We start from the raw sequence: 13828 nt of genomic DNA on the forward strand, positions 1-13828 counted from the left end.
TCTACAGCAAATCGCTGGCAACTCTTAACAGGATTTGTTGAGGACAAAGACTACGAAGGCATAAGATGGTGGGGGAGGAAAGGAGTTCCAGGACTTGCTCAGTTGTTGTTGTTGGGTTGTTTTTTTTTAAGGGAGGAAAAATGCAGCTAGGATAAATGTTTAAAAAAAAATGCAGGAAAGGAATGTCTGTCATTGGGGGCCTGAATGGACAATTTCATTTGGCTGATGCTAGGGAGGTTTAGACAAATCCTTCTGCCAGCTTTGCAGAAGAGGAAATACTGGAGTTCTTTCCTGTTCTAGAATCTCCCACCATCACTAAAAAGTCCGGGTGATTTGGTTTAAACTGGCAGTTTTTAATAAAGGTTCCCATTGGAGGGAATGCATTACAAAAACAACTCCCCAACTGGTTGTTGTCACAATTAAAATGAAGTGGTTTGAAAATAATTACAGTAGAGCTTTGAAACCATGATTCAAAGTTACTGGCCAAACATTCCCTTTTTTTTTTTCACAGTACAGAGACTATTTATTTGCAGTGGCAGAGAGGGCGTTGTAAAATTGATAGATTTTTACTTGGTTTCCTACACATACACATACAAGAATGATAAGCATGGTCACTTCCTAGAAGATAACGGCTGAGTTGATTTTTCTCTTAGTAAGGCTGGTCATTAGAGAAATGTTTTTATTTTTAAAAAATGTATTTATTTTCTATCCCGCCTTTATTATTTTTATAAATAACTCAAGGCGGCGAACATACCTAATACTCCTTCCTCCTCCTGTTTTGCTCAGTAATGAGATATAAACAGCAACAGCGTTTATTTCCTATCATAAATATTTGAAATTTGTACCATAATAAATGCAGCGTATGGCCAGTTGCAATGTATATATAATAAAAGATAAATATTTTCCTGTGTCTTGGGTAAATTAAAAAAAAATTCCCAGAAATTTAAATGTTAATATTGTATGTTTTCAATAGGAGAAATTAAATCACGCTGTTGACTAAATGAGGGAAGAAAGTGATTCCTTTTTATTTCAACCCCACCTCCAATCGATGTAACTTGTTTCATTATTCATACCTTGTAGGTAGCTAGCTTTGCATGATCAGGTGGCTGGTAGGGATGCTGACTGGCATTTTGGGACGTCAGTTGGCCAGTATTGTAAGAGGGAGAGTGGCCGATTCAGTTGCATGGGGAACCTTTAGATGTCCTGCCACAGACAAGATTTGTATCTGTAGCTCTTTCTGAAGGTGGTTCAAGGGAGGCAACAGCTGTAATAAACAGCTGACATAACAGAAGTGGTAGTAATCCTCCATTAAATATATTTCGGCTGATGGGCCTCACTAGATAATTGACTTTTCAGCAGGAATTACTGGCTCAAATGAAATCAGCAAGCTTTAAGGCAACCTGTGCCATTCAGAGGGCTGGGAGGGGGATGTCGTACTGCCGATCTCTGAGCTATTCATCTCAGTAATTCAGAGTGTGTGTCACTTCCAGATGACACTAAACGGTACACATTAAAGTGGCTCTAATTAAAAACTGTTTTTGTTTGGAAATCCCTCCCTGAATTCAGTGGCTTTTCATCTGATTTAAGATCCTGTGTGCTCACCACCAGATGGTGGATAGGACATCTGAACCAGCCATTGGCATTTGACCTTACTGGTTTCCCTTTTTGCCTGTTGCCCAGGCATTTTTACACCGTGTTGTTTGCAGTTGGGATGGCCGCAGAAGCCGTCCCTTCCGTTCCCACAATCGTTAGAAAGCCGGCACTACTCGTCTATACAGTCCTGGTCTGACTGTCACTTGGACTGTGATATAAGTCCCCTGTGAGAATGGAGCCTGATGGAATGACTGCTGCATCTTAATCCCTTGAGGTCTGCGATTCATATTTCATTACAGTTGACTATGTTCAACTTCACACAGTCACTTCAGGCATCTCACAGTCTGGCCTGAATCCAGAGAACAGTGAGAAGGAACAGACAAATGCCATTTCATGAGCCTTTCTGCAGATAATAGTACAGGACTTAAGCAGCAAGCTGCTTTGGTGAACCAAGCCTCATTGTTCATTGCATAAGCCATAGTTGGTTGGGTTCACATGTTAAGCTATAAACCATAGTTTACATGCTACAGTCACGTTTTCATCAAATAGGCTAAGCCCAAACCCAACAAATATGGGAGTCCACCATCAATCTGGTATTGCATTAGTGGCATTCTCCAGAAGTTTTAGATCTGCAGTTCTCAGGATTTCCACTGGTTGGCCATGTTGGCCAGGAATTGCACGCCCCAGCAGGGAAGACTGCGGTATAGCATGGGAACTGTGAAAATATGGGAATTGGTACATATACAAAAGTGGGACACAAAAAACAGAATTGGAAGTCTCATACCAATGTATGCAAATGAAAGCATTCCTTGGGATGTGAGGTTGCTTGTTATCATGCAGGGTGCTCTTCCATAAATCACGAACTGCCCATCTGTGAGCAAAAAGCTCCGGTTTATGTCAGCGCAAGTGGGTGTAACAATTAACAGAGATTCGTGTTTCTTAACGTAACTGCTTCCTCTGTCGGGGGTGACCCATTGGTGTTCTTACCTGCCCTTTTCTTTTAATAGCTGTCTGCTTTTGGTTTTCTTCCTCTTCAGAATGGGACCCTAACTTGGAGTGAAGAAGCTGACAGTAGCAGGGGAAGAGAGGTATCCCGAGACTTCGCCAAGGTCAGTGCAACCACTTAGCTTTGATCGTGCGTTCAAATTTAGGCGGAAATGACATACGAGTTGCTTTCAGCAAATGAACGTTGCTGTTGCGAAAACTCCACTGCCTGGGATGGTTCTGCAATCTGAAGGGGGTTTGAAAGAGAAGCCCTTGCCATTCTCTCAAACAGTAACATGAGCCCTTCACAGAGGAAATAGATGTTTGCTAGAAGAAGGCCTGGATTCCTTCCAGACCAGCTTCTGTAGATCTCTTGATCTGGCTAGCACACGTTGGGCTGATCCATCCCTTCTCTAGATTTCTTAGGTTGTGATTTTTAGTACCTCTTAATTGCAGTCCAGGCTTCAAATCCATAGCGATTTATTTAGTAAAATGAAGGTATCTTGTGGTGGAGCCATTGATCCGGATATTCCTTTGCCTTTGGTGGCCTTGGGCCCTATTGTTTAGGACATTCGTTTTCTTTATAACGGCTGCCTCCTCCAGTCCCTACATCCATTTCAGAAAACTGATACCTGCTGCAACATTAGCTTCCAAGAAGCTGGTTTCCAGATCCCACATTATCAGTGGTTGCACGTGCATGCAAGCGGCCTTTGTCACTGCCATGATGTTACCTGAGGCTGCACCGATCAGATCTTTTTCTGCCATTTTTTGTGTCTTGGGGGTCTCCATCTGAGTTGAGTTGCTGTTTTCTACCCGATAAGTATGCCTGTGAAACCTCGTTTTCCCTTCTACACCCAGCCTAAATTAAATTGTGCTTGCTTTATTCCACAGCTGTATGAATTGGATAGTGACCCTGAACGGAAGAAATTCCTGGATGACCTCTTCATTTTTATGCAGAAGAGGGGTGAGTGGGATTTGCCTTATCGTCACCTGAAAGGGGGAAATGAACATGTGCCTGCTTGTTCTGTATCCTGGCATGAGAAACCTGTGGGAAAGTGGCTTTGTGAGTTGGCTTCCATTATTATGGGAGGGAAAAGGGACTCGTTACCTTTTCTTCCGAGGATATAAGTTAGCACCTCTGTTAGATAGTAGGTCATAAGGATAATGTTTGTTCCATCTTCCCCAGCATCCAGCTTGTGGCGAAATATTATTGAGCAGTAAATAAGTTTTGCTTGCCAGAACACAAATGTAGATCTCTATCCCTATACGGTCTTAAATTTAGCAGAAAAGGGAGCAGCAAGGGAGAAACAGACATTACTAGCTGCAATTATTCATATTTGACTTGCATTGCAGTTCAGGGTCTATGAGAAGAGCTCTACAGAACCAGACCAGAGGGTCTGGCTCAGAGTTCTGTTCTCAGAAGATGACGATAGAAAACTCACTAGCAGGAGCGCCCCTTTTCTCACACACACATACATCTGTTCCCCGATAACTGATTTTGAGAGGCTGGTTGCCTCTGACACTGGAGGAAATTCATGTCTGCCATGATTAGTAGGCATAGATAGCCTTCTCCCCCACAAATTGATATAATCCATCTTTCCAGCTGTAGGGGTTGGTGGCCCTTTCTGCCTCTTGTGGCAGTATCCCTACCATAGGCTGGGTTTCTACCATCTGATGAAATGCTTTGTTTGTCTCTTCTGAATCTCCCGCTCTCCTTCAGCTTCATTCTGTGACTCTGTATTTGTGTTTCCTGACTACTTTGTCTTAATCATCCAGGCCATGGACCTTTCTTATTGTCTCATTCACCTAAAAAGCGTCATTTCAGCTCTTCTGCACTCTCCTGATTAATCACTCTTAATGCCCATGCGATCCAGTGGGCTTGGTGACCTGATGGTAATCCACGTGGTTTTCTTAGCAGCAATATGGAAGTAGCTATCCAGTTTTCAACTTTCCAGTCTAGTTGACAGCCCCAGAATTTCCTGGTGATCCTATTTAAGCACTAACCAGCCCTGATCCTTCTTAGTGTCCAAGCCCAGGTGTGAGGTGCGAAAGCTTGTCCTTGAGAGGAACATTGCCACAATCAGGTCAATTTTAAGTCCCGTTGAAGCCTCAACACAAAGCATTGAGGTTGGGAAGAGAGCTATGTTTAAATGGCCTGCCTCTCTGTCTTCCAGACTCATCTGTCTTTGAACTAAAAATGGATTGAAAAATCAATCCAGTCTCCTTGATTGTAAAATGAAGGGTGGACCTTCAATCAGTCAATAAAATTAAAGATTAAAAAATCAAACTTCAGGAGACACGGAGCTCTGATGTAGCGGAATGCTCACACCCAGGCCGGTTTCACTGTAAAAACAACGTCTTTGTGTAGTGTTTATGCTGTTAATTTGGCTGGATGCGTCCTTGTGATAACTGACAAGACACACGCGAAAGACAAAATCATCTTCACTTAGTATAGGTAGAAATGGTTACTCTTGAATTTTAAGATTCCATTTTAATCCATGAAATATTAATGTTTGCATGTTTTCATTTTCAATTTCTGTTGCCTGTAAATAAGTTGTTGAGCGGTTTATTGTCCTGCAGGTGTGATAGAAATAAGTAAGTAGTTGCAAGTTGGCATATTTGGCAATAGAGAGAGAATGCGGATGAACCGAAGTCGCTGTAGAATTGTGCAGTTGAGGTTCTGTCAGCGGCTGAGATAGCTAAGACCCTGTTTCACTGTCATATCCTTAAATCAGCATTTCCCAGATGGATACCAGCAGCCATGCTAAGCTGGGAGTGATGAGAGTTGTATTCCCAACCGGTCTGGCCACAAGTTAGGAATGACTGTGTTAGATGTGGGAATGACAGGAATGCAATACCTGGAACCAAAGTATACCCAAGTGTTCTATGTTGCTTCAGTCTTCTTTTTTGGATATTTGCTAGTTCCTGATCATGTGTGATTCTTAAAGAGTGAAAATAAGGTAGGAAAAAGGAAGGAATCAAATGGAACTTAGAACAGCAGGTTATATAAGATCCATTATGAAGTAATGTAAGCTGTGTCTGCAGTAACCACCCCCTGATGATGATCTTTATTTGTTTGTTTATTTCACTTCGTTGACTTTGTCCAAAAAGTGTTGATATCCAAAGTGACAACTTCAGTACATACTTATATTTCATTCAGTCTTTCACTACGATGTTCCAGTTGGGACCAAGATCTTTTCCTAGTCCATCTCTCCATCTTGAAGGAGGCCATCCCAGTGGGCCTGTATAATTATAAGCAACAGTTGGATAGATCATTGTTTCTTTTCCAAAGAAGTCTCCCTGGTGGCTAGGGTTAAAAGTAATAACACAGTAAACTAGGAAACCACAAAACATCATCTAACATTTGAGCAATGGCATAAAAATAGTTTCAACTAATAAGCTATTTACTTCCCTAAGTAAATGAATAGATGACAAAATTTAGGAGGCCAGGAGAATCTTGAGGGCCTGAGAGTTCCCATCTGTCTAGGGCAGTTTAACAATTATGGTGTCACAGACCCCTTTGATTAGCTGATGAAAAATTAATGCAGTTGAGATGAATTATATCTCTCTCTTGGTCTTGTTTTTTCATGCAAAAATTAACGGCTACTTCCTGGGAAAAAAACCCAAATTGTACAAACAAAGGCAACAGTAAACTTCATATCTGCTCAAAAAATAAACAAGTTCCATGTGGTTGTTTGGCTTGAATAAGAAGTCAGAACTACGGAGGAGACATCCGGCCAACTTTGACTCTTCATCTTGACTACAAGTAGCTCTGGAAATCCTGACCTAGCAAACGGACGCAGAGGTCCCATACAAGACAAGCTTGTAAGCTTGTATCAAGAAACACCAGTGTTTTGCAAAACTCTTCAGTTCCTTTGCTCCCAGCCTGCAGATGTCTGGAAACCCATCCATGGACCCACAGGTTAAGAGCCCCGGTCTTAGGGTATGGATGTGCAAAAAAGGTACATCTCAGGATTTTGGGTGCAAAACTTCCTATTCTGAACACTTTGGAGGCATTTGGAACTTGAAACAACTTTGCTTTCGAGTGCAAGACACTTCCCAACTGCTTGAAACCAAAGTCAAACATTCTGTTCAGCCCTGAGGGATTTTCAACTTTTCTTTTAAATGCATTGGTTTTCTCTTCTGTTTTCCAGTGGAGTTCTGTTGAGATAGAGCCTTCTGTTTTTTTCATAAACCTCTTGATACAAAACTGATGGTTGGCTGGTGAAGAAATGAAGCGGGTAGAGAGGGCTGACATTTGCAAATTCTGCAGCTGACGAAGGCAGTGCTGTTAAGTTGTGGTTGATACTGTGGTCCTGAAAACGATTTTGCTCCTTTAAGTACCTCCTTTGTGACGATCCCATTAAAAAGGCTTTAGAGTATATCACTCTGCTGCTGCTCAAGGTTGTACGTGACCTTAGTTTTCCCAGATGGCTTGTTCTTCCTAAGTTTGATGGGCATCTACATAGAAGAGGCTTTGTGAGCCTGAGTGAATGGCTTCCTGCTGTTGTATGCCTTATCTGCGTCTTTTCAGATGTGGAAAAACTTGGGGCAAATTCTAATATTGCCAACTGCGTTTGCTGGGGGTGGGGGCAGTTTATCTCCAGGCAGCAGTAGCCCTAATTAAACTATCTGGGGAATACACTTCAGACCTCCCTGTCTTTTTCCTTTGCTGTCTTCCCACTTAGCCACCAATTATACCACTGCCTTTGGATAAGCAGGTATGCAAAGTAACAGGAGCATTCCTGTCCTAGTCAACAGAACCCAAGCTCCCCATAATGTGGACGTTGTGCAGCTTTGTCCCAAAGAGAGAGTCACTGGCAGGGTTAGCCCATTGCGGTTAAGCTTGGTTTGTTGGTTTGGTTTGGGTTTAGAGTATTGTGCTGATGCAGCCAGTTATGGTTTGTAAGCCACTGTATGTGGCTTCGTGTGCTATTTAAGGCCAGGTCCTTTTGGTTAATTTGGTAAATCATCGTTAAACATATCCTGAATTAAGCAAACCATGACTCCACTTCTTCAGAGCTAAGCCTTGCCACAGGATGCTGCCAAAGCTGCAGTAGGCTAGAGTTTGGTTAGCTCAATGCGTAGTAAGAGGCACATCCAAAAACAGTAGTATCATGAGCCAGATTTAGATTAATCTGGTTTCCTTGTGTCATTTCCTAGTAGCATTTCTCCACATCAGAACAGTTACTACATGTCTGAATGTCCGTCCCCTTTACAGCGAAGGTAGCTATGCTGCTTCCTGCCCGTAGTGCTTACACCTTCTCCCATAAATGGCAGAATGGCTTCTGTTTGTATGCTTTACAGTGGGTGAGCCTTTGCATCTTCATCTTAGGCATCTGGATAGCATTGCAAAGAAGCGGGCCAGGAGCGCCAATAAAACACGGTTGGTGTCTTGGCATGCCACTGAAAGACTCTGAAAGCAAATGGGGCTCCTTCTCAAGACGTAATTATGTCCCTGGCTCCATTTAGGTCTTACCTTTCTTTTTCTTTGCGGTGAAGAACTGTGTTTCTACTTCAGATTTCACTGGGGAAGGAGAGTTGGTTCAAGGGTCAGGAAGGTGAGAACCCCAGCAGTAGCTGAGCTGTTGAACATCTGGTAAAGATGTTGAGAGAGCAGCATATATTAAACCCAGCTGGGCCAGGAGCTGTCAAGCAATGGAACCCTTATGAGGCTTAAGACATCAGGAGCCACCTCCAAGGAGACTTGCCCAGCAGCTCCATCGGGCAGCAGGAGGTTTGGCAGCAATATTTGGAGGGCAGGTGCCTGGGAAGGCTGCCTTCAACTTGGCAACTGGGCTCAGAAATAGCGGTGATCTGTCAGTCTGGCCCTCTTCGGGGTGGGGGGAGCAGAACTCAACGGCATTTCCATACATGTAGATAAGAACCGGGCCTCCTGTCAAATAAGGCGTGATTAATTGCTTTCCTTTCCTGCTTCTGCTTTGATAACCACGTGTGATGGTCTGCAGGCTTGTGAGTCAGGTAACGATTCCTGCGTCTGGAGGTGCGAACGCCTGCTGTGGAAATGGACAAGATGGTGGGGGGGGGGCGGAGTGAATGATGCCGGCTGTCCTGGGAAGTGGGAGGCCAGAGGCTTCTCTCCCAACTTTTTGTCCTACTTGTTTTCAAATAAAATTGAAGGGCAGAGCTAGTATCTTTTCATGTGGACAGAGAACCTAGCAGCGGGCAACGTTTTTTTCATGGCGGGTGCCTGCAAATCTCTCCATGGTTGGTGGCTTGGTGCCCTGCAACGCTTGGAAGACTTTGCTTTGTGGCCCTCAGTCCCTTTATCTCTTTCTCTCTCCCTATTAACTCTGTTCTCCATGTGCAAACATTGTCAGGGAGAAATTGAGGGAAACTATCTTGGAAAAGGAGGTTTAGGACGACGTAGCAGCAGGTCTTTTGGGCAACTTGAATATACTTATTAAATTTGATGGGAGTTATTGTTCAGCCGCTACTAAAGACACCCAGTTGGGGAAGGCTGGGCTAATACCGATGGGTGCCCCTAGATTTCACAGTTTGATATAGATACTGTTTTTCTTTAACTGGTTTTACTTAACTGATGGATGTCTTTGTAGTTATTCCAGATTTTATTATGCAATGATTTTTGTTTTGTGTTGTGTTGTGTTGTAAACCACCCCCAGTTGGTTTACACCCCCAGTAACATTCAGTGGTAGATGCATTTAATAAATGAAATTTCCCCTTGGCATGGGAAGCTTTGAGGGGCCAGGAGAAACGGTCCCATTAGGGGTGGAGATTATGTCATGTTGCCTTGGCCCCGTTCTTTGAACTGCTACTTGCCTTCTGCAACTCCTCGAGGCAATGCTGCCTGTGACTTTTTAACAGATCAGAAAGAAAAGCCATCACTGCCAGCTCTTTCAGCACTATGTTTACCTACCTCTGCCTTGATCATGGCAATGCTGTGGCCTGCCTTTCTTCCAAGCAGAGGGTTTTGTCTCATCGGCTAGTCTTCGCAGCTGCCCTGTGCACCCAAGGTCTCCCATTGACTTTCATGGAACATGGGGGACTTCAAACCAGAATCCTGCTGAGCAAGGTGGCTGTATTCTGTGGCAGTGCCTGTGTTCTCACAACACTCTTATCTGTAATTAACTTAACAGTAATTTACTAAGCAACCCAACATTCTTCGTCCTCAGGGCACTCTAGACACCCAGGGTAGGGTTACACAAAAGAGTAGGTTGCCTAGTTTGTGGATCAGTGAGTTTGGCAACCACAGCCATTGTGGACTGGACTTTGCTGGGCCCCAAGTAGCAGCACAAATGTAGCGGAAAGGCCAAATCTGAGGACAGGCTCCACTTTCGGCAAAGTTAGCATTGCAACTTTCAAGCAGGGTTCATGCGTGGATATATTGGGGGCAGGGGGGTCACCATCCAGCGCCCATTTTAAATCATTGCCTGCAGAGAGTAGGGAAAATTGCTTCGTTGGAGATAATGCAGGAACCATTGCCCAGGCGAAAGGGGCTGAAACATTTTTTAGGTCCAGAAGATCCAGATAGCTTTTGGAAGCAGCTCAGATAGACACCTCCCTGATTCGCTGGAGTATAGGAAGGAGGAAGAGGGACAGCACAATCTGACTTGCCAGATTCTGATTTTACAGCCAATCTCAATAAAAGTACAAGTAGTCCTCACATATGACTGCCTCGTTTAACGACAGTTCAAAATTGCAACGGTGAGAAAAAACAGCTTGGAGACCACTCCTTGCATTTACAGCTGTTGCAGCATCCCCTGGCCACGTGATCACCATTTGTGTGCTTCACAAGCAGAGTTAATGGAAAAGCCAGCAGTAAAATCACAAGTCACAGTCATGTGATGTCACGCTTAACGACCAAATGGGAAGTGAGGTCATAAGCCCGTTGTGGTCGCGTGACCTTGGGCCAGTCCCCCCCTCTCAGCCCAACCCACCTCACAGGGTCGTCGTCGTCGGGAAAAGAGGAGGAGGAAGGAGTATTAGGTACGTTCCCCGCCTTGAGTTATTTATAGAAATAATAAAGGCGGGATTTAAAAAATCTAAAAATCTAATCTAAAATCTACCTGTGGACTCAATTTCCTGGTCTGGTCTACCTAGTGGGACTGCCACAGACTTAGTCTCAGATTCTTGTGGTTCCGGGTTGCAGAACTTGGCCTGGTGATTCAGACCATTGCTTTTTAAAAAGCTGCTTTCCCCTGAATGCCAAGTTTTTGGGCTACTGTTTATCTTTGGTGGTCAAGCTCGGCCCGATTTCGATTACCCCGTATCAGAGGTGAGGTAGCTTGGGATCGTGCGGCAGCAGGGGCGCAGGGAAGGGGCGGATCTGCCAGCGGAACGGGGCACGCAGACTATATCCGAGGGCAAAGCAGCAGCCGACCTCTTTTGCTAACAAAGATTTGGGCTCTTGCGCTGGAGAGCTGCCCGCTCGTGGTCCCTGTGCAGGCTCGGAATGGGGAGAGAGATGCTGGAAAGTACAGTAAAAAAGAAAGAAAAAGTCTATCAAACAGCAACAAGTCTTATGCCTTTGCTGTGGTCAGTGACCTTTCCCTCTGGAATTCTCCCCTCTGACCCACAGATCATTAATCCCCACCATGCCAGATGACAGTAATCCATCATGCGCCCTGACAGGCCTTGCAGCCGGCTGTGAAAAGGTCTGCTCGGCCTCCCGCCATCCCAGGATACTCATTTTTCAGCTTTCCTGTTCAGCACCAAAGGCTTCCAGTAACAACTTGCCACCGGTCCCTTCCTTCCAGAAGGCCCGCACGGACACCGGGGCCTGGAAGGGGGTGGGGGGCACCCAATGCGGGACCTTTCCACACTTACTGTGTGTGTTTATTTCTCTTCATCTTTGCTCTTGAGCGCGCAGACCTCCCCAGAATGGAAAGGCAAACAGCGTCCCTCACCCCTTTCTTGCTGAGTCTATTTTAAAATAAAAGAGGGAGTATATAAACATATTTCACTGTATTCTTTAAATGATCTCCCCATTTGGCGTTTGTTACAGACTTGTATAAGCTGTTCAAGTTGGATTTTTTAAAGTGTTTTGAAGAGCAGCAATAAAATTGTCCATTAAAGCTAGGGAGGATGAAGCTTTTTGTAATTACTGTCACCAAAAGCTCAGCAGTCCTGGCTGAGTCTCTCGTGACAGGTGCTCCCCTTGAAGGGCCTTGTCTCCCGTCATCCAGCTCGCTTCTGGAAGAATTTCAAATGCCTCTGTGGATTGTAAAGTAGGATTTGCAAACTATTTTGGGCCCTTATGGATAGACCTTTGTGTTTGCTGTGTTGAGCTCCTGGGAATTTCTAACTATTCTCTTAATTTGGGCATTCATGCTAAAGACTAAGTCTGAAAAAAAGGAAGGTCTAAATAAATATTGTAGCCCATAATGCTGGGGAAAAGTGGAAGGAAAGAAAATGATCGGCAGCACTGTGGAGAGACTCAATTATAGTGGCAGTGGGTACACCACTGGAAGACTTGAAGGGCCAGGTTGAGGACAGGTGATCCTGGAAAGGATCTGTCCATGCAAGGAGAACCCTCTGCATATACAATGCATGTTGATACTGGCTTTTGAGAAGGCATGAGGCTGTTGAATTGGCTATATGCTTCACAAGATGGTATAAAAAGCTGGTTGGAGGATGAAAAGGCATAGAGTATGTTTGTTTTTGATACATACACAGAGGCTTTATGACTATTTATCCTCAACACTGGCTTCTCTGATACACTTGGGCACATGAGCCTTCCTGGTATATGTATGTGAGATAAAATGACTCAGTAAAGTATTGCTTTGATCATCTCTGTGATAAGAAAACGCAGGTGATTTTGCAGTGTTGGCTGTTCTGAGGAATCTCTAGAAGCCACGGTGCATCCTCCAGGTGTGCCAGCCAACAATTCCTGCAATCCTCATCCATCTGGAGGTCGTCACCATTCTGGTGATCATTCAGGAACGGAATCCTGGCCTGATCACCCTTTGATCTTAATTCACTCATTGCACTAAGCCATAATTAATTTGTTCAAAGGTAGCCGACTTGACCACCTCATGCCTTCTCAAAAGCCATTATTAATGTACATCATATATGGGAAAGGTTCTGCTTTCATGAGTGGGTGCCGTCCATCTGCCCTTGTGAACATCCTCTGGGACAGGCAGACACACCACACACCAAGCTAAAACCAGCCTTCCAATTATGATTTACTAGTCAAGCCAACCACTACAGGGTGTGAATTCTTAATCAGCAAACCTACTGCGAGAGGCTACGGGCAAGAGCATGACAGCTCTCAAGCTTTTGTTCTTAACCCAGAGCCATGTTAATCTGTCAAGCTTTTTGACATTAAAAGTGGTGAAAAACGTAAATTCTAGAGAAGAATAACATGGATAAAAAGTTATGTGTTTTATCTCAAGTAGAGCAGCATATCAGTCAGTACTTTCTGCTTTGGACCTTGACCCCAATTTACAGGAAATCTGTCTTGTGGACAGCATCTATCAAGTTTGGAGATTTCTCATACTTTCCGGTCAAACTGGCTCCTGTGTGTGATCTCCACACTGTGGCATTTCCTATTTTTCCTTGCAGAGTATGTCTTCAGGATTTCATTGGCTAGATTGGTTTATAAAGTGCTTAAAGAAATGCCAAAACGTTGGCACGATAAGAATGGCTTCCAGAGAGAAGCATATCTCATGGAAGATGGTTTGAAAATCTCATGTCCAAGATCAAACCTACTTCTACTCCTTTATTTTGTTAAGCCCACCGACGGTGGACAATGAAAACTAGAGCTGTGTGCCTTAAACGTTTGATCGATGTGAGGGTGGTTTTGTACAGTAGCGCATTGGGGGGGGGTAGACAACCTTTGAGTTGTCAAGAGCTTCATCTTAAAGCGAGCGGCAGGTCAGAGGTCAGCTGTTAGTGGTCTGTCATTTCCCCCAAGATGTGTGCGGATTGGGGAGCGGGGAAAAGCCAACGAAGGAATTCTCCCCCGCCTTCCCCAGATATTGTTATATAGGAGCCAGAACGTTCAACCTTCTTCCCAGCTTCCTGAGCTCAAATATTTACTGTAGTGGTCACAAAAGCCCTTCCCTGGGAAATGCAGTCAGAAAATGTTTGGCTTCAGTTCAGAAATGGGCCTGTAGTCCAAATATGAGAGGGAACATGCTGGAATGGGAGGGGAGCTATCTTCTTTTGCTTTGATTGCTTTCCATAACTCACTAAGTCGGGGTTGCTCGAGCACCCTGGGCTTTTTCAGATGAGCCGCAGGTCCAGTGAATTCGATCACCTGGCCTGC

The 13828-nt window shown here is 44.3% G+C and overlaps 1 protein-coding gene across 1 annotated transcript in view; it reads left to right on the forward strand.

The window, feature by feature from the left end:
* ARID3B (AT-rich interaction domain 3B) overlaps positions 1-13828 on the forward strand; it is a 29893-nt gene that overhangs the window by 8739 nt on the left and 7326 nt on the right. Inside the window, exons 2-3 of the mRNA XM_063313872.1 lie at positions 2631-2702; positions 3469-3541. Coding sequence (XP_063169942.1) covers positions 2631-2702; positions 3469-3541 — 145 coding nt within the window. The remainder of the gene's footprint in view (positions 1-2630; positions 2703-3468; positions 3542-13828) is intronic.

This window comes from Candoia aspera, chromosome 13 (genome assembly GCF_035149785.1).
Source record: "Candoia aspera isolate rCanAsp1 chromosome 13, rCanAsp1.hap2, whole genome shotgun sequence".
Classification (NCBI taxonomy): domain Eukaryota; kingdom Metazoa; phylum Chordata; class Lepidosauria; order Squamata; family Boidae; genus Candoia; species Candoia aspera.